At 49.0% G+C, this 21,066-nt stretch overlaps 1 protein-coding gene across 1 annotated transcript in view; it reads left to right on the top strand.

Moving 5' to 3' along the window:
* The window catches only part of ST13 (ST13 Hsp70 interacting protein), a 271,413-nt gene that overhangs the window by 52,001 nt on the left and 198,346 nt on the right, over positions 1-21,066 (top strand). Inside the window, exons 4-5 of the mRNA XM_063940373.1 lie at positions 12,801-12,871; positions 12,963-13,029. Of these exons, the coding sequence (XP_063796443.1) occupies positions 12,801-12,871; positions 12,963-13,029 (138 nt within the window). The remainder of the gene's footprint in view (positions 1-12,800; positions 12,872-12,962; positions 13,030-21,066) is intronic.

The following is a 21,066-nucleotide window of genomic DNA, read 5'->3' as shown; positions in this document are numbered from 1 at the left end:
TTCTTACTTTAATAATCCTCAACTGCCCAGATCCCACAGTTTTTGGACCACCTGGAACTTATCTCTATGTTTACTGGTGCAGTTATGCTTAGCTGCCCTGTACTTGTCCTATATTGTATTCAACTGTAAGTCACTGTTTTCCTATTTTTTATGTGCATTTGTACTCTGTAATCGGGCGCTGCGGAACCCTTGTGGCGCCATATAAATAAAGGATAATAATAATAATAATAATAATTCAGCAGGCTCATTCTACGGCTGGATTGCCGTTACCAAAATCGGTTAAGGCCCATTCCACTAGGAAGGTGGGCTCTTCTTGGGCAGCTGCCCGAGGCGTCTCGGCATTACAGTTGTGCTGAGCAGCTACCTGGTGGGGTTCAAACACTTTTACAAGTTTGACACCCTGGCTGAGGAGGACCTAGAGTTTGCCCATTCGGTGCTGCAGAGTCATCCGCACTCTCCCGCCCGTTTGGGAGCTTTGGTATAATCCCCATGGTCCTTACGGAGTGCCCAGCATCCTCTAGGACGTAAGAGAAAATAAGATTTTAAACCTACCAGTAAATCTTTTCTCCTAGTCCGTAGAGGATGCTGGGCGCCCGTCCCAGTGCGGACTGCTTCTGCAAGACTTGTATATAGTTATTGCTTACATAAGGGTTATGTTACAGTTTTGTTCAGTCTCTGACTGAGGCTGTGTTCTTTCATGCTGTTAACTGGTTCGTATTACCCGAGTTATACGGTGTGAATGGTGTGGGCTGGTATGAATCTTGCCCTTGGATTAACAAAAATCCTTTCCTCGTACTGTCCGTCTCCTCTGGGCACAGTTTCTCTAACTGAGGTCTGGAGGAGGGGCATAGAGGGAGGAGCCAGTGCACACCCATACCTAAAGTTCTTTTTTAGTGCCCATGTCTCCTGCGGAGCCCGTCTATCCCCATGGTCCTTACGGAGTCCCCAGCATCCTCTACTGACTAGGAGAAAAAGATTTACCGGTAGGTTTAAAATCTTATTTTTTTCATACTTGTTAATGAAATACCCTATGTGACCAGATGCACTTCACTGCGCAAAGCGATCAGATTTGTTTGATTTCCCTGGACCTGGGACAATAGGTGATTCCCTCTTACTGTCCGTAATGGCCTGTTACTGACTCCACCCACTGCACAGTGGGCGGGTAACTTTCTGTCACCACCAGGCTCCTTTTAATTGGCACTTGAAACCACTTTTATCTGTGTATGCGTAGACTAGTAGGATGGTGCCTCCTCCTTGCTTGAATTTACGAAGAACTCTGGCAGTGATCGCGCTCGGCCACCAAATTGTGGGTCCCAGGAAACCTTCACTTTAACCACTTAACTGACAATACATACATACATACATACATACATATATATTAATTTTGAAAGCCGGGACAGCCTCCAGGGGAGACTGCACTCTGCTGGGTTATCTGTCACCTGGCGGCAGCTCTGGCTCTGACGCCTCCCGTTCCACGGACCCCCCTCCACCCCCGTGGACTAGTGCAGCCACAGAGAGGGTGACGCACAAGTCCAGGTCAAGCCCAGCCCACGAATCGGAATGCAGGAGGTGGAGCTGGGCTGACAGGCTGACTGACAGCCAGTAGCCTCATCCTGGTGGCTAGAATGTAGGTGCAATGTGCACTCCCCCTCCCCCAGATCTCCATATGGCTTAACCTGCTACAGCTTCATGTCCCGCACGGATGGTACGTGTAAGGCCGCACTGCCCTGGTGATCTTGCCGGGTACCGGGGACTCCCGGGAGCCATTCCCTGGCAAAGTGCACAGCTCTACCTCCGCTCCATCGCTCTACCCTGGCTACAACAACAATCCACACACCCTCACTACCAGCAGCAGTCGTACCGCCCACCAGATCGTCACCCATTGGCCAGCTGGATACAGGATGAATGGACACCATGCCTGATCAATAGCGTCGGAGCAGAAAGTGCTCTTACCTGCACAAGAAATTAGTGACCAATCAAGCGCCAGATATTTGACAAGCAGCTAATCCCAATGGAGTGCATCCCTGGGGACTCACCCATTCTTTAAAATGGAGTTTCCAGTCCTCATCTTGGAGTAAAATACGCGCTATAGCACGTTTTTGCGATCACTGCTCTGGGATGGATGGAGACCGGGAGTAAGACGTACACCAGATGGAAGGCGCCCTTTAATGCCAGGGCGTCCAGGAAGACTGCTTTGGTGTCTACTGTCCTGGACATGTAGACGGGAATTTTGTGGTTGTATCATGAGGCCATGAGTTACTCATCCGGTAGGCCCCATTTGTCCACCAGGAGCCTGGAAGACTTCTGGGTGTAGCGCCCTTTCTCCGGCATGTACAGCTGAGGACGTCCGCCTCCGAGTTGAGAATCCCTGGGATGAACACAGCCGAGATGCACAGGAGTGAGTGCTCTGTAGACGTTGATTGGCACACAACTCTCGGTGGGAGTCCAACGACCCTGAAATGAGTGTTGGCTGGTCACTGTGCCCCACCTGCAGAGGCTGGCATCCGTAGTACGGAGCACCCAATTCGGAAGGGGCGACCCTTGTCCAAGTGGGACATCTGTAGCCACCAGGATAGGGACAGGCGAACTTCTGGAGAGGACCATTGTCTGGGACCTGATCAGATGATGTCCTTTCCATCTGGAGAGGAACAAGTGTTGAAGGGGCCTGGAGTGGAATTGGGCGTATTCCACCATGTCGAAAGTGGAGACCATGGACCCCAAGACCCCCATTGCTGAGTGGATGGGCACTTGGCGATTGTGAAGTAAATTGCGTACTTGCATTTGCAGTACAGAAATTTTGTCTGCTGGCAGAAAAATCCTCTATCTGAGAATCCAGGAGAGCCCCCAGATGCAACATCCTTTGAAAAGGAGCCAGGGAGCGCTACTTCCAGTTGATGAGCCAGCCGTGTATTTGCAGGAAGGCAATGGTCAGCTGAAAATGGCGGCGAAGGACCTCCGGAGTGTGCCAGAAATAGGAAGTTCGTCTAGGTATGGTAGTATTCTGACCGCCTGGTAATGACGCTGTGCCGCCATAAACACCATGATTTTGGTAAAGCTGTAGAAAGACCAAATGGCAGTTCTCAAAATTGGAAATGTTGCTGGAGGACAGCAAACCGGAGAAATCGTTTGAGAGGGCACTAAGGACATCTGCAGGTAAGCATCCTGAATGTCCAGAGACACCCCCGGCTCTATAGCTAAGACAATGGAACGGAAGGTTTCCATATACGAAACCTGGGCACTTGGATAAATTTGTTCAGTGACACACTGGGCTTCTGAACCAAGAAAGGGGTAAAGTAAAATCCTGTCCTTCGATGTGCCAAAGGGACAGGAATTGGCACAGAGACTGAATGGCCTTTTGGAGGCCATGAGTGTGAGAGCATACCCATGAGAGACCATTTCTTGCACAAAAGTGTCTGTGGTGGTATTACGCCAGGACTCTGCAAACTGAAGATTCCCCAGGAGGAGGCCCGCCCCATCAGGTGGAGGGTTTGCCATCAGACTTGGTGGCTGTTTAGCCCATGACTTGGAGGTCTTCGTGGAAGCAGACTACCGAAGGTCCTTTAGTTTTACCTTGATGGTGAAAGGACAGATGGAAGATGACTGAGTCTTTAGGGTAGATACTGAGGGCAGGTAAGCAGATTTTGAGTCTGCTAGAGTAGCCCCTATTTTGTCCAATTCTGCGCTAAACAGAATATCCCCAGTGTAGGGCAGTGACTCGAGGTCCTTCTTGGAGTCAGTGTCTGCTTTCCAAGAGCATAGCCAGATGACCTAGTGGGCTTGGAAGCTTAGGAGACCAGTGTCCAAAGCCGCTTCACCTAAGAAGGAGGCTGCTTCCCTGATATGGGAGATGTAGGACAGATGTTCCCTGGTAACATGAGAGGAAAGCGGTCTTCTAGAGTCTCTGTCCAGCTTTCAGTAGCCTTATAGGCCCTACACACTGGCCGACATCACTGCACGATATGCGTTGTCATGCTTTTTGCCAGAGGTATTATGCTCTGATCCATGCTCGTTACCATTGGGAATGCTCTTTGCAGGGGTGGTTAGGGATGTCCATCTATCATTCAAAATCATCAATGGTCTATGACCAAAGTCGAATACTTTTTTACCATTGATGGGGGAGAACCAGATGGTTTCCCGCCATCGATGGTTCAGTCATACTGAATTGTTTTTTTGTTTTTCAAAGTATCCGCCCCCTGACACCCACTAAGCCACGCCCCCTGGCTCACCCGCATTATTTCTGTAAAGCAGGCAGGGCCATCTATGTGTAAATCCATCGATGGATCCATTCCAGATTGTTTTACACCATCGGGGTTATCCATCAATGGTGACCATCAATGGATAACCCACATATGGCCATCCCTAGGGGCAACATTTGCTAGCGGACACTAGCCTGCCAGCACTAAAATCCTCTCCCCCGCTCCTCCCGTGTAACCCGCTCTGCTGGCAGAGTTTTGCGGAATGACGCGATTGCCTCATGACATCACAACGCGATCGTGTCATTCTTCAACAGTCCACTGGCCGAGCGGAGTGCAAGGAGGATGGAGGGTAAGCAGTGGCATGCACTGGAAAATTGCCAGGATAGCCTGTCTGCGCAGCTGGCCCAGGAAATTTTCCGGGTATACCACTGAAGCGGTTAAGACAAGTTTACATTTTTCTATCCGTAGCTTCCTTCAGGGAAGATGCAGACGGAATAGGCAAAGTAGAGCTTCAAACCAGGCACGCAATGCAAGAGTCCACTGTAGGTGGCACCTCCCACTTGGCACAATTCCCATACTGGAAAGGGTAAAAAAAAAAAAGCTAGTCTTTACGCATGAGGTCAGTGAGCTGATCTGATTGAGTAAACTCAACCTTCAAAAACTGGTGTCTTTGGCTCCCCCTCTTCTATTTGCAGAACAGATTTGACTCCCCACACTAGCACGGGCACAGCCCAAGGAAAATTATGCTCCCCACTCCTGAAAGCTGTGAGGATGGTACCATACACATACCTCCCAACATGACCCTCTCCAGGAGGGACAGAATGCTCTGCTCCTGGACTTCCCTCTTAATGTATGCTTGCCATCACCTGTGGTGAAACACCTTTCTTATCTATTAACCTGTTCAGAACATGTGCCAGCAATCATAAATTAAGAGGGAAGTCCAGGAGCAGAGCATTCTGTCCCCTCTGGAGAGGGTCATGTTGGTAGGTATGCATGTGCTTTGGTGGCTAAAAGTGGGTACGCACTGATATATCTGCAGATCAATTGATCTGCAGATATAGCTATCTATGGACGGATCGGGCTGTATGCTGTGCATACACACTGACCAATCTGTTGGGGACTGTCTGCATGAATTGGGCGGGCGTGTACACACACCTGCCCAGTTCAGCTGTCAATCACCACCGGCCGCCGCAGCATGTGTATGGGCGGCCAGCTGGTCGCCCGTACACACACAGCGATGCGCCAATATATCTGTAGATATATTGGCCGTCTGCTGTGCTGTGGGGCCGATGCGATATGTCTGTGAACGACGGAGTTCAGACATATCGCCCGTACACACTGGCCAAACGGACCTGCGATATATCGGCCAGTGTGTACCCACCTTAGGGGTCTGTCACCCTGTAACATCTGCTGAAAGGAAACAGAAGTTTGAGCCAAATTCTAGACTGAGTGAGATAGTACATCCACGCAAGGAGTGGGCATAGATGGGATTTGCAAAGCAGGTTGTAACTGTTGTGGGAATCCCGTGCGGGGAGGCAAAGTGGGAGCTGTCAAGTGGTCCGCTGTCTGCGACAAAACCTGTGAAAAGGAAGACACCCATGGTGGGTCCTGAACAGGGGCTGGTGGGGCAGGCTGGTTAGGTGGAATATATCAAGATGAACACAGACCATCTTGTACAGTGTTCTGAGGGGATAGTCCCGCTGAACAGGACTTGTATGTGACCAGCATAGGAGTAGCAGCCTCCTTGTTACCTTTGCCTTTGGAAGAAGACATAGCAGCAGTAACACAATAGCACACAATAAGTGTATAGCAAGTATTACAATGTGACACCCTTCACAAATAAGTTGTAACTGTGAAGTACTTTGAACAGAAAGGGATAGGTATAACTGACAGTGAGAAATTCAGACAGCAGAGCTAGCACTAGTCACATACAATGCATATAAAAATATATATAGTTGCAATGGACACTGAAATCAACTACTCAGACCGCAGTAGCTGCTAGGATTTAGCGCTGAATAACCTGTCCCTTGGGAGAGGTATACAGGGAGACTGGAGCCAGCGTTCCCGGAGACCTGCAGCTGCCGCACTAATAATAAAATGGCTGCTGAGCGTCTCTTGAGTAGGAGGAGGGTGAAGGAGGAGCACATCGGAGGCAGGAAGCCGCAGTGAAATCACGTTTTGAGTTGGGGGAGTGGCCACCGGGGGAGGGCTGCCCTCCTCTATGCTGACTTTAACCTCTAGGGGCACTGACCTAAAAGTACTTCAGCTCCAGTATTTATTTGCCTTGGTGGACTAGTGGGCATCCCAGATATCACAGCAGTACAACTCTTCTTGAGGTCACAGAAAACATACACAAAACAGGGCTTGCAAGTTAACGTACTAAATCGCTGTAGTTGCCGGAGAAGGCCCGGCTGCGACACATCACACAACATTAAAATAATACTTTTTCTCTGACGTCCTAGTGGATGCTGGGAACTCCGTAAGGACCATGGGGATAGCGGGCTCCGAAGGAGGCTGGGCACTCTAGAAAGATCTTAGACTACCTGGTGTGCACTGGCTCCTCCCACTATGACCCTCCTCCAAGCCCCAGTTAAATTTCGTGCCCGGCCGAGGTTGGATGCACACTAGGGGCTCTCCTGAGCTCTTAGAAAGTAATAGTCTTAGATTTTTTTATTTTCAGTGAGACCTGCTGGCAACAGGCTCACTGCAGCGAGGGACTAAGGGGAGAAGAAGCGAACTCGCCTGCTTGCAGCCGGATTGGGCTTCTTAGGCTACTGGACACCATTAGCTCCAGAGGGATCGACCGCAGGCCCAGCCTTGATGTTCGGTCCCGGAGCCGCGCCGCCGTCCCCCTTACAGAGCCAGAAGCAAGAAGATGGTCCGGAGAAATCGGCGGCATGAAGACTCTGTCTTCACCAAGGTAGCGCACAGCACTGCAGCTGTGCGCCATTGCTCCTCTCACACACTTCACACTCCGGTCACTGAGGGTGCAGGGCGCTGGGGGGGGCGCCCTGAGGCAGCAATAAAAACACCTTGGCTGGCTAAAATACCTCAATATATAGCCCCAGGGGCTATATATGAGGTAAATACCCCTGCCAGAATTCCATAAAAAACGGGAGAATAGGCCGCGAAAAAGGGGCGGAGCCTATCTCCTCAGCACACTGGCGCCATTTTCCCTCACAGCTCCGCTGGAAGGAAGCTCCCTAGCTCTCCCCTGCAGTCTACAAAGGGTTAATAAAGAGAGGGGGGGCACTAAATTTAGGCGCAGTATACATTATATATAAAAACAGCAGCTATAGGGGACATAACTCAGTTAGTCCCTGCATTATATAGCGCTCTGGTGTGTGCTGGCATACTCTCACTCTGTCCCCCCAAAGGGCTTTTGTGGGTCCTGTCCTCGTTTAGAGCATTCCCTGTGTGTCTGCGGTGTGTCGGTACGGCTGTGTCGACATGTTGAATGAGGAGGCTTATATGGTGACGGAGCAAAGGCCGATATATGTGATGTCGCCCCCTGTGGGGCCGACACCAGAGTGGATGGATAGGTGAAAGGTATTAACCGACAGTGTCAACTCCTTACATAAAAGGGTGGATGACGTAACAGCTGTGGGACAGCCGGCTTCGCAGCCCGCGCCTGCCCAGGCGTCTCAAAGGCCATCAGGGGCTCAAAAACGCCCGCTCTCTCAGATGGCGGACACAGATGTCGACACGGAGTCTGACTCCAGTGTCGACAAGGTGGAGACATATACACAATCCACTAGGAACATCCGTGACTTGATCCCGGCAATAAAAAATAAAAAAAAAATGTGTTATACATTTCTGACTTTAACCCAAGCACCTCTAAAAATGGGTTTTAGGTTTGGGGAGAAAAAACAGGCAGTGTTTTGTTCCCCCATCAGATGAATAAATGAAGTGTGTGAAAAGCGTGGGTTCCCCCGTTAAGAAACTGGTAATTTATATAAAGTTACTGATGGCGTACCCTTTCCCGCCAGGTGGATAAGTTACGCTGGGAGATATCCCCTAGGGTGGATAAGGCGCTCACACGTTTGTCAAAAAAGGTGGCACTGCCGTCTTAGGATACGGCCACTTTAATTGGTACCTGTTGATAAAAAACAGGAGGCTATCCTGAAGTCTGTATTTACACTCTCAGGTACTAGACTGAGACCTGCAGATAGTGCTGCTGCAGCGTGGTCGGTGACCCTGTCAAACAGGGATACTAGTTGGCAAACATAAAAACATATTAAAGACGTTGTCTTATATATGGGGGATGCACAGAGGGATATTTTGCCGGCTGGCATCCAAAATAAATGTAATGTCCATTCTGTCAGGAGGGTATTAGAGACCTGTCACTGGACAGGTGATGCTGACTTAAAAAGCGCATAGAGAGCCTTATAAGGGTGAGGAATTATTTGGGGATGGTCTCTGGGACCTCGTATCCACAGCAACTGCTGGGAAGAAATAATTTTACCTCAGGTTTCCTCACAGACAAAGGTACAGTCCTTTCGGCTTCAGAAAAGCAAGCGGGTCAAATGGCGCTTCCTTTCTGTACAGAGACCAGGGTAGAGGGAAAAAGCTGCACCAGTCAGCCTGTTCCCAGAATCAAGATTCTTCCCCCGCCTCCTGTGAGTCCACACCATGACGCGGGTGCTCCACAGGTGTAGCCAGGTACGGTGGGGGGCCGTCTCAAAAATTTCAGCAATTAGTGGGCTCGCTCACAGGTGGATCCCTGTTTCTTTCAAGTAGTATTTCAGGGGTACAAGCTGGAATTCGAGATGTCTCCCCCCAGCCGTTTCCTAAAATATGCCTTGCTGACAACTCCCTCAGGCAGGGAGGCTGTGCTAGAGGCAATTAATAAGCGGTATTCCCAGCAGGTAATACTCAAGGTGCCCCTACTTCAACAAGGACGGGGTTACTATTCCACACGGGTTGGGGTACCGAAACCGCATGGTTCGGTGTGACCCATTTTATATTTAAAATCCTTGAACACATACATAAAAAAATTCAAGTTCAAGATGGAATCGCTCAGGGCGGTTATTGCAAGCCTGGACGAAGGGGATTACAGGATATCCCGGGACATCAAGGATGCTTACCTGCATGTCCCCATTTACCATCCTCGCCAGGAGTACCTCAGATTTGTGGTACAGGATTACCATTACCAAGTCCAGACACTGCCGTTTGGACTGTACATGGCACCGAGGGTGTTTTATCAAGGTAATGGCCGAAATGATGATACTCCTTCGAAAAAAGGGAGTTGTAATTATCCCGTACTTGGACAATCTCGTTATAAGGGCGAGGTCCAAGGAGCAGTTGGTAGTCGGGGTAGCACTATTTTGGAAAGTGCTACAACAGCATGGTTGGATTCTAAACAGTCCAAAGTCACAGCTGGTTCCTATGACACGTCTACTGTTCCTGGGGATGGTTCTGGACATAAACCAGAAATAGTGTTTCTCCCGGAGGAGAAAGCCAAGGAGTTGTCATCTCTAGTCAGAGACCTCCTGAAGCCAAAATAGGTAGCGGTGCATCATTGCACGCGAGTCCTGGGAAAAATGGTAGCTTCCTACGAAGCAATCCCATTAGGCAGGTTCCATACAAGAACTTTTCAGAGGGACCTGTTGGACAAGTGGTCTGGATCGCATCTTCCGATGCATAGGCTGATAACCCTGTCTCCAAGGACCAGGGTATCTCTACTGTGGTGGCTGCAGAGTGCCCATCTTCAAGAGGGCCGCAGGTTCGGCATACAGGACTAGGTTCTAGTGACCATGGATTCCAGCCTTTGAGGCTGGGAGGCAGTCACACAGGGAAGAAATTTCCAGGGACTTTGGTCAAGTCAGGTTATTTCCCTACACATAAATATTCTGGACCTGAGGGCCATTTACAATGCCCTGAGGCCGGCAAGGCCTCTGCTTCAAAACCAGCCGGTACTGATCCAATCAGACAACATCACGGCAGGCGCCCATGTAAACCAACAGGGCGGCACAAGAAGCAGGATGGCGATGGCAGAAGCCACAAGGATTCTCCGATAGGCGGAAAATCATGTGTTAGCACTGTCAGCAGTGTTCATTCCCGGAGTGGACAACTGGGAAGCAGATCTTCTCAACAGACACGACCTCCACCCGGGAGAATGGGGACTTCCTCCAGAAGTCTTCCAATAGGATTGTACACCATTGGGAAAGGCCACAGGTGGACATGATGGCGTCCCGCCTCAACAAAAAGCTATAAAAGATATTGCACCGGGTCAAGGGACCCTCAGGCGATAGCTGTGGACGCTCTGGTAACACCGTGGGTGTACCAGTCGGTTTATGTGTTCTCCCCTCTGCCTCTCATACCAAAGGTACTGAGAATAATAAGAAGGCGAGGAGTAAGAACGATACTCGTGGATGGCCAAGAAGAGCTTGGTACCCAGAACTTCAAGAATTTATATCAGAGGACCCATGGCCTCTGCCACTCAGACAGGACCTGCGGCAGCAGGGGCCCTATCTGTTCCAAAACTTACCGCGGCTGCGTTTGACGGCATGGCGGTTGAACGCCGGATCCTGAAGGAAAAGGGCATTCCGGAGGAAGTCATTCCTACGCTTACTAAAGCCAGGAAAGAGGTTACAGCAACTCATTATCACCGCATATGGCGAAAATATGTTGCATGGTGTGAGGCCGAAAGGGCCCCAACAGAGGAATTTCAACTAGGTCGATTTCTGCATTTCCTGCAAGCAGGAGTGACTATGGGCCTTAAATTGGGTTCCATTAAGGTACAGATCTCGGCTCTGTCGATTTTCTTTCAAAAAGAACTAGCTTCAGTACCTGAAGTTCAGACATTTATAAAAGGAGTGCTGCATAGTCAGCCCCCGTTTGTGCCTCCTGTGGCACCTTGGGATCTCAACGTGGTGTTGAGTTTCTTAAAATCACATTGGTTTGAACCACTAAAAACCGTGGATCTGAAATATCTCACGTGGAAGGTGGTTATGTTATTGGCCTTGGCTTCTGCCAGGCGAGTATCAAAATTGGCGGCTTTGTCTTGTAAAAAGATTTATTTGATTTATTTGATTTTCCATATGGATAGGGCAGAATTGAGGACTCGTCCCCAGTTTCTCCCAAAGGTGGTGTCAGCGTTTCACCTGAACCAGCCTATTGTGGTGCCAGCGGCTACTAGGGACTTGGAGGACTCCAAGTTGCTAGACGTTGTCAGGGCACTGAAAATATATGTTTCCAGAACGGCTAGAGTCAGAAAATCTGACTCGCTGTTTATCCTATATGCACCTAACAAGCTGGGTGCTCCTGCTTCTAAGCAGACTATTGCTCGTTAGATTTGTAGTACAATTCAGCTTGCACATACTGTGGCAGGCCTGCCACAGCCAAAATCTGTCAATGCCCATTCCACAAGGAAGGTGGGCTCATCTTGGGCGGCTGCCCGAGGGGTCTCGGCTTTACAACTTTGCCGAGCAGCTACTTGGTCAGGGGCAAACACGTTTGCAAAATTCTACAAATTTGATACCCTGGCTGAGGAGGACCTGGAGTTCTCTCATTCGGTGCTGCAGAGTCATCCGCACTTTCCCGCCCGTTTGGGAGCTTTGGTATAATCCCCATGGTCCTTACGGAGTTCCCAGCATCCACTAGGACGTCAGAGAAAATAAGAATTTACTCACCGGTAATTCTATTTCTCGTAGTCCGTAGTGGATGCTGGGCGCCCATCCCAAGTGCGGTTTATCTGCAATACTTGGACATAGTTATTGTTAACTAAATCGGGTTATTGTTGAGCCATCTGTTGAGAGGCTCTATTGTTTCATACTGTTAACTGTGTTTCATATCACGAGTTGTACGGTGTGATTGGTGTGGCTGGTATGAGTCTTACCCGGGATTCAAAATCCTTCCTTATTGTGTACGCTCGTCCGGGCACGGTACCTAACTGAGGCTTGGAGGAGGGTCATAGTGGGAGGAGCCAGTGCACACCAGGTAGTCTAAGATCTTTCTAGAGTGCCCAGCCTCCTTCGGAGCCCGCTATCCCCATGGTCCTTACGGAGTTCCCAGCATCCACTACGGACTACGAGAAATAGAATTACCAGTGAGTAAATTCTTATTTTTAAACCCCCCAGGCGCCTAGCACCGGGAACACATTTCAAAGATGGCACCTAGTGCCTATTGGACCTTTTGAATTTGATGTCTAGCGCGAGAAGAAAAACACTTTTAAAAAAAATGGCGCTTAGTTCCGATAGGTACTTTTAAAAATGGCACTGCGGAACTAGGGATTACCTTGTGGCGGTCATTTTACCCACGTAGGTCGGATCCCAGCCACACTTTGTATTAGCAACAACTGGTTATTGGTAGCCTGAGTGAAGCTGATAACAGGTGTGTAACCTCTGTTTAATAGAGAAGAGGCAGTACATATAGTTTTTAAAAATGTAGTGAGCATTATAGGTCCCAAGAAGGGGATTAAACATCTTCAGTTAAGTTCTGACCCGTAGAAACAACCATACACCCTATCCAGCCTCGCAGGAAGCTAGTTCTCTGTGTACAACAGGGGAAACTGACCAATTATTTTTAAACATTATTTATTGTATTTTCTAATATTAACCACCACCATTATGTTCTGGTAGTAATCTATTTTCTTTGTCCCAGAGATTGATAATGAAGGAGTAATTGCTCCAGATGATGATGCTCCTCAGGAGATGGGAAACGATGACATAGAGGTAATATTGACCTATTACTGTTAAAATAGCATATGTAAAATAATGTTTTGGTGGAATAACATCATTGCTATGTGGTATAACCTTTATTCAGGTTACAGAAGAAATGATGGACCAGGCAAATGAAAAGAAAACGGAGGCAATTAATGCTTTGGGAGATGGTGAGTATATGCATTGTGATAATGGTAGTGCTCTGACCACAAGGACACATTAACAAATATTTAGTGCAGTTCCCATATAAAGAAGAAAAAATAAGTTTGAGGGTTTTTTTGTTTGTTTGTTTTGTTTTGTTTCTTTTTTCCTTCTGTCTAAATACTGTACTTGAACATTTTTTTTTATTTTATTTTTTTATAAATCCCTGTATTGTCTTTGGGGTCCATGAATATTTCTCCTGCTGTGGCAGCTTGATTTTAGTGATTCCTTTTGTCAAAACTACTTCTGTCAGTATGCTAGGACTTTATAATTGCAATTGGATCACAGCTATCTCCAAGCATGTGTGCAGAGATTTAAGGTGTGTACACACGGTGAGATCCTTGCTATGCCCGATTTTCACTTGCGATTTCCCTTGAACTCCCTGGAGCCCAGATAGCACAGATTTTGACTAACTTTTCTTGAGATATGGGCTGTGTGCTAACGATTTTTGGCTTATGTGAGATTTTGGCTTATATGAGATGAACTAGAAAGTACACCAATCTAGCAAGGATTGACTTGACTGCACAGTCTGTCTTTTCTTGCAATGCCGACCTGGCGGGACTGCGAATCTGGATCGCAAGGTGACTTTCACCTTGCAATCTGCACTAACTTTTCTTGCGATTTTGACTATATAGTCCAAATCGAAAGAAAATATCTCACCGTGTACACACACCCTAACTGTTACTGTCCAGGTGTTTGTTTTGATTTTGTTTAAAATACTTGTTAAATTTTCAGTAGTATTGAACCAGGAATCTGCACAAGATTAATATATTAGTCATATACAGTATATAAACCAACATGTAGGCTATCTCTGTGGGCATAAATCGTAGCATGGGGTCGGTGGGGCTTCCAGATAGTTCAGAAAAATGTATTGCCAACAATTCTTTCTTTAAAAGCAGAGAAGCATATTTTCTGGGGCACACTTAAGTTGCATACACACGGTACAATGTTTTCTTACGATTTTGACTATATAGCCAGAATCATAAGTAAAGTTATCACATATCGCACCGTATGTACACAACTAGCAATACCTGTGCAAGCATGGCAATTTTGACATTATTGTATACAATCTAGTACATAATATAGTCAAAATCACACATAGGCCCTCATTCCGAGTTGTTCGCTCGCTAGCTGCTTTTAGCAGCATTGCACACGCTAAGCCGCCGCCCTCTGGGAGTGTATCGTAGCATAGCAGAATTGCGAACGAAAGATTAGCAGAATTGCGAATAGAAAATTCTTAGCAGTTTCTGACCAGCTCGAGACTTACTCCTACATTGCGATCAGTTCAGTCAGTTTCGTTCCTGGTTTGACGTCACAGAGCCAAAGACTCTGGTGTGGTGAGTACAGGAATCGGCGGTCCCTGTTAGCAGGTCCACGGTTCACACGGCGGCATAAGGGCACGGCGGTGCCTTCTGCATATACCCACACTGGCGCTGACACAGCAAAGGCGTTTCTTTAACTTGGAAAGACTTGCCAGTATAATAAAGTACGGGGACCGTGCACCATTAAGGGAGCAGAGCTTCCCTGAGAGCAGGATCAGAGGCGCATTTCCTGCTGCATCACACTACAGTCTGCATGCAGGGAAGCACTGCTCCTCTAAGGATCCTCTTAAGCACCTTACACTGGTACCAGGGGGTTTTGTAGAAGGGGTGGAGCAATATATTGTCTGTAAAAACTAGTTACCTTATCTAAGGCTCTAGTTTCTGCCCGGCAAAGCACTGCTTTGGCTAATTAAGGCAGGAGTGTGCTGGTTTATCTCCCCCTCTGTCTCTCTCCATCCAGGCTATACACTGGGTTACTGTGTTATTTCACTGCTGCTGTATAAACATGTCTGGCAAGAAAATTAAATGTCCGTCCTGTAGCACAAAGTTTTCTCCCACCCCAGGGGGGAGGGGGGGTGGGGGTCTTCATTGTTTACTCAGTGCAGTCTCACTTCACAGGGAAGCAGCAAGCAGGAACCAGTATGGCTGGATTCCATTAAAAGGGATGATGTCTTAACATATCTGAACTGGCTACTGCCAGGCATAAAAGACAAGTGTTTAAAAAAAATCTATAGATGGTGTTTCTGGTTCAGACTTCTGATCTCAGACCTGCCTCTCAACCCCATGTGCTGGTTTTTCAGAAACGTGCTCCAGTCTGACTCTGATAATGAGATTCCAGATTTAGAAGAAGGGGAAGTAGAGGTTGATAAAGGAGACAGTACTCTGTCTCAGGGTGTGGAGGCACTTATCTATTCTTTTAGGGAGGTTCTGAACATCCCTGATAAAGAGGCAGAACCTGATGAGAGTATTTTTTTTTAATGTAAAACAGAAGTCTACTGCCACCTTTCCTGTCTCTAAGGAATTAAACACATTTTTTTAAAGAGACATTGGTTAATCCTGACAAGACATTTCAAACCCCTAAGCGGTTGCTAATCATCTTCCCTTTCCCCCCTGAGGATAGGAAGGTGTGGGAGAATCCTTCAGCTGTGGATATTTTCGTATCCAGGCTGTCACGTAAAATCGTACTACCTGTGCCTGGTGCGATCTCCTTAAAAGACCCTGCTGATCGTAAGATTAAGACTACACTCAAATCCTTTTACACTGCAGTGGGAGTCGCACAAATACCATTGCTTGTGATTGGATCTCTAGGGCCATTGTTAAATGGTCTGGTAATGGGATAGAGGCTTTTGACACTATGCCTCAGGGTGAACTACTGACGCTCCTACAACATATTCTGGATTCTGCAAACTTCATGAGTGAGGCTATCAAGGAGGTTGGCTTAATCCACTGTGGACAGCGGATGCTGAGTTCAAAAGGGGCGTGTAGAAACTTCCCTTCATATGGGAGGCTCTGTTTGGTGAGAAACTAAACAAGTGGATTTCACAAACAACATCTGGTAAGTCCACCTATCTGCCGTCTGCAGCTCCTCCGGCTAGACGGGCTTACCCTTGCCCCTCTCTACAGTCCTTTTGTGTGGCCCGATTTAGAGGCAGGGCCAGGGGTGCCTCAAATGCAGCTATAGGCAATCGAGGTAAACCTCGCAGACCAGCGGCCGCTGGATCACTGGAGCAGAGCTCAGGTTCTTCCTCAACGAAGCCCTACGCGTGATGGGTGGCCCCAGCTGCAGGTTGACGTTCAGGTGGGTGCTCGACTTCAATATTTCCAATAGGTTTAGTTGGAGTCTTGCTGGGATCCTTGGGTGAGAGACCTAATCTAACAAGAATACTGGTTATAGTTTCAAACCCTCCCTCCTCGCAGATTCTTCAAGTCTGGCTTACCAGTTCCACCTGTGGCAAGAGTTACCTTGCAAGACACCATACAAAAGCGCTGTTAACGCAGGTTGTTGTCCCAGTCCCCCCTCTCTTTCGAAATAAAAGATGTTATTCAACCCTGTTCGTGGTACCGAAGCCGGACTGTTCGGTACGACCGATCTTGAACCTCAAATCTCTGAACCCGTACCTACGGGTGTTAAAGTTCATTATGGAATCTCGGAGACGGTTGGTCTCTGGCCTAGATGAAGGGGTGTTCCTGGTATTCCTGGATATCAGGAATGCGTATCTTCACATCCTGATCTCATCAGGCTTACCTCAGATTAGCGCTGCGGGACAACCACTTCCAGTTTCGGGCCTTGCCTTTTGGTCTCTCCACGGCACCAAGAGTCACGAAAGTTATGGTGGAGATGATGTTGCAACTCCGCGTGTTGGGGATGAACATCATCCCGTACTTGGATGATTTCCTCATAAAAGCTGTATCCAGGGTTCGGTTGTTGGAAAGCCTCAACCTGACTACGCGGGTGGATTCTCACTCTACAAAAATCACACCTGGAACCTTCACAGAAACTTCAGTTCCTGGGGATGATACTGGACACGGTGTCTCAGTGTGTTTCTGCCTGTGGACAAAGCCTTGACAATCCAGTCTATGGTCCGCTCCATACTGAAATCACACAAGATCTCTGTGCATCATTGCATCCGCCTACTAGGCAAGATGGTGGCCTCCTATGAGGCTCTTCAGTACGGAAGATTCCATGCCCGTCCGTTCCAGCTAGACCTGCTGGACAAGTGTTCAGGGTCACATCTCCACATGCACCAGAGAATATCCCTTTCCCCAAAGGCAAGGATCTCCCTTCTATGGTGGTTGCAGATCTCCCACCTAGTGGAGGACCGAAACTTTGGAATTCAGTCATGGTTTCTATTCACAGCAGATTTAAGTATCTGAGGTTGGGGGGCTGTGACGCAAGGGGATCAGTTTCAGGGAAGGTGGTCGCCCCAAAAGGCTTCTCTTCTGATAAACATTTACAATGCCCTTCTGCAAGCCTCTTTCTCTTACATCCTAGAGTAGGCATTCCCAACCACGGTCCTCAAGGCACACAAACAGTGCAGGTTTTAGTGATATCCAGGCTGCAGCACAAATGGTTAAATCAAAATAACTGAGCTACTAATTAAGTCACCTCTGCTGAAACCTGGATATTACTAAAACCTGCACTGTTGGTGTGCCTTGAGGACCATGGTTGGCAATGCCTATCCTAGAGGATGCTGGGGTCCACATTAGTACCATGGGGTATAGATGGGTCCCTTGGGAGCCATGGGCACTTTAAGAGTTTAATAGTGTTGGTTGGCTCCTCCCTCTATGCCCCTCCTACCAGACTCGGTTTAGAAATTGTGCCCGGAGGAGCCGGTCACAGCTAGGGGAGATCTCCTGAGCTTTCCTGGAAAAAGTTTTTAGTTAGAGTTTTTATTTTACAAGGAGGCTGCTGCAGCGTGGGACTAAGGGGGGGAGCAGTGTCCGCCCTGTGGGGTCTGAGCCTCTGACTCCGCTGACTGGACACTGAGCTCCAGAGGGGCTGATCGGTCGCCGCCGCCGCAGGGGCACCGCTCACCCCAGCAGCATGCCACCGACCCCTTACAGAGCTGAAGAAAGTGGTGAGTTAGTCACCGACCCCCCCCCCCCAGCAAACGGGGGGGCCGGTGTGAAGATGGCGTCAACAGGGGTGGGAGCGCGGTATTAACCACACTCCTGGATGGTACCAGCGGCACACTGTGCGGCGCTGTGGGGGGCGCCCTGGGCCAGCGCTTACCCCTAAAACTTGGTCAGCAAGCCTGTCGGGCCCCTGGGTTCCAGCCAGCAAAACTCCTCAGACCAAAATTTGAACACAGTTGAGCGGGAAGACAGCGCCGGGAAGGGGGCGGGGCTTCTCAGAGCGGACCTGCAGGGTTCCAGCGCCATTTTCCTGCCTGCTACAAGCAGAAGGAAGATCCTGATCCCTCCACAGCAGCTCCAGTTACTGTACGGTACCAGGGGGTTGTAGAAGGCGGGGGGGGGCTAAATACTTGACTGTGTCTCCTATTAAGGAGCACAAGTCAGCGACGGTAAGAGGTTTCTCTTTGTATAGAAAGCGCTGGTGTGGGTTGGCTCCAATCTGTGTCTCTCCCTTGCCATTCTTGGGGGGGAAACTCTGTCTTACCCCATCGTGTGTGTGTGTGTGTGTGTGTGTGTGTGTGTTTGGTGGTCACTAGCAGCAATGTCCAGAGATGCAGTGTCATATGCTGCTGAGGATTTATCCTCTCGGGATGATCCCATTCCATGCAATCAGGATAGCACTGGTTTAGCACAGATTCCAGCAAGGGAACCAGAGTGGTTTTCCTCCATCAGGGCTTTGATTTCTTAGATTTCTGACAGGGTTACCAGTACTGAGTCGGCAACCCAGGTTTTACAGTCCTCTATGGCTGTGTGGCCCTTGTCAGGTACCTCAGGTCACCCCGCTATATACCCTCACAAACGTGCGCTTGTGCAGGTAACACAAGATGACACAGATACCGATTCTGACACTACAGATGGTGACGGGGATGTGTTGCGGGGGTCCGCATCTTTTGTAAGGGGGGTTCAGTTTTTGATAGAGGCTATCCGGGATGTGTTACATGTTAATGATACCACACCGGAGCAGGTTGAGGAGGCTTTCTTCACTGAAAACAAGAAAGCCTCGCTAACCTTCCCTGCGTCAAAAGAGCTGAATGCTACACTGCTCAAAAAAATAAAGGGAACACTTAAACAACACAATGTAACTCCAAGTCAATCACACTTCTGTGAAATCAAACTGTCCACTTAGGAAGCAACACTGATTGACAATCAATTTCACATGTTGTTGTGCAAATGGAATAGACAACAGGTGGAAATGATAGGCAATTAGCAAGACACCCCCAATAAAGGAGTTGTTCTGCAGGTGGTGACCACAGACCACTTCTCAGCTCCTATGCTTTCTGCCTGATGTTTTGGTCACTTTTGAAAGCTGGCGGTGCTTTCACTCTAGTGGTAGCATGAGACGGAGTCTACAACCCACACAAGTGGCTCAGGTAGTGCAGGTCATCCAGGATGGCACATCAATGCGAGCTGTGGCAAGAAGGTTTTCTGTGTCTGTCAGCGTAGTGTCCAGAGCATGGAGGCGCTACCAGGAGACAGGCCAGTACATCCGGAGACGTAGAGGAGGCCGTAGAAGGGCAACAACCCAGCAGCAGGACCGCTTCCTCCGCCTTTGTGCTAGGAGGAACAGGAGGAGCACTGCCAGAGCCCTGCAAAATGACCACCAGCAAGCCACAAATGTGCATGTGTCTACTCAAACGATCAGAAACAGACTTCATGAGGGTGGTATGAGGGCCCAACGTCCACAGGTGGGGGTTGTGCTTAGAGCCCAACACCGTGCAGGACGTTTGGCATTTGCCAGAGAATTCCAAGATTGGCAAATTCGCCACTGGCGCCCTGTGCTCTTCACAGATGAAAGCAGGTTCTCACTGAGCACATGTGACAGACGTGACAGAGTCTGGAGACGCCAAGGAGAACGTTCTGCTGCCTGCAACATCCTCCAGCATGACCAGTTTGGCAGTGGGTCAGTAATGGTGTGGGGTGGCATTTCTTTGGGGGGCCGCACAGCCCTCCATGTGCTCGCCAGAGGTAGCCTGACTGCCATTCGGTACCGAGATGAGATCCTCAGACCCCTCCTAATGCAAGACAATGCTAGACCACATGTGGCTGGAGTGTGTCAGCAGTTCCTGCAAGACGAAGGCATTGATGCTATGGACTGGCCCGCCCGTTCCCCAGACCTGAATCCAATTGAGCACATCTGGGACAACATGTCTCGCTCCATCCACCAACACCACGTTGCACCACAGACTGTCCAGGAGTTGGCGGATGCTTTAGTCCAGGTCTGGGAGGAGATCCCTCAGGAGACCATCCGCCACCTCATCAGGAGCATGCCCAGGCATTGAAGGGAGGTCATACAGGCACGTGGAGGCCACACAGACTACTGAGCCTCATTTTGACTTGTTTTAAGGACATTACATCAAAGTTGGATCAGCCTGTAGTGTGTTTTTCCACTTTAATTTTGAGTGTGACTCCAAATCCAGACCTCCATGGGTTAATAAATTTGATTTCCATTGATAATTTCTCTGACGTCCTAGTGGATGCTGGGAACTCCGTAAGGACCATGGGGAATAGACGGGCTCCGCAGGAGACTGGGCACTCTAAAAGAAAGATTAGGTACTATCTGGTGTGCACTGGCTCCTCCCACTATGACCCTCCTCCAGACCTCAGTTAGATTTCTGTGCCCGGCCGAGCTGGATGCACACTAGGGGCTCTCCTGAGCTCCTAGAAAGAAAAGTTTATTTTAGGTTTTTTATTTTACAGTGAGACCTGCTGGCAACAGGCTCACTGCATCGAGGGACTAAGGGGAGAAGAAGCGAACCTACCTGCTTGCAGCTAGCTTGGGCTTCTTAGGCTACTGGACACCATTAGCTCCAGAGGGATCGACCGCATGGAACTGGCCTTGATGTTCGTTCCCGGAGCCGCGCCGCCGTCCCCCTTACAGAGCCAGAAGCAAGAAGAGGTCCGGAAAATTGGCGGCAGAAGACTTCGGTCTTCACCAAGGTAGCGCACAGCACTGCAGCTGTGCGCCATTGCTCCTCATGCACACTTTACACTCCGGTCACTGAGGGTGCAGGGCGCTGGGGGGGGCGCCCTGAGGGCAATATATGACAC

The sequence above is a fragment of the Pseudophryne corroboree genome, chromosome 9 (genome assembly GCF_028390025.1).
Source record: "Pseudophryne corroboree isolate aPseCor3 chromosome 9, aPseCor3.hap2, whole genome shotgun sequence".
Lineage (NCBI taxonomy): Eukaryota > Metazoa > Chordata > Amphibia > Anura > Myobatrachidae > Pseudophryne > Pseudophryne corroboree.
The sequence above is the reverse complement of the archived record's forward strand: the minus strand, read 5'-3'. Positions and strand labels throughout refer to the sequence as shown.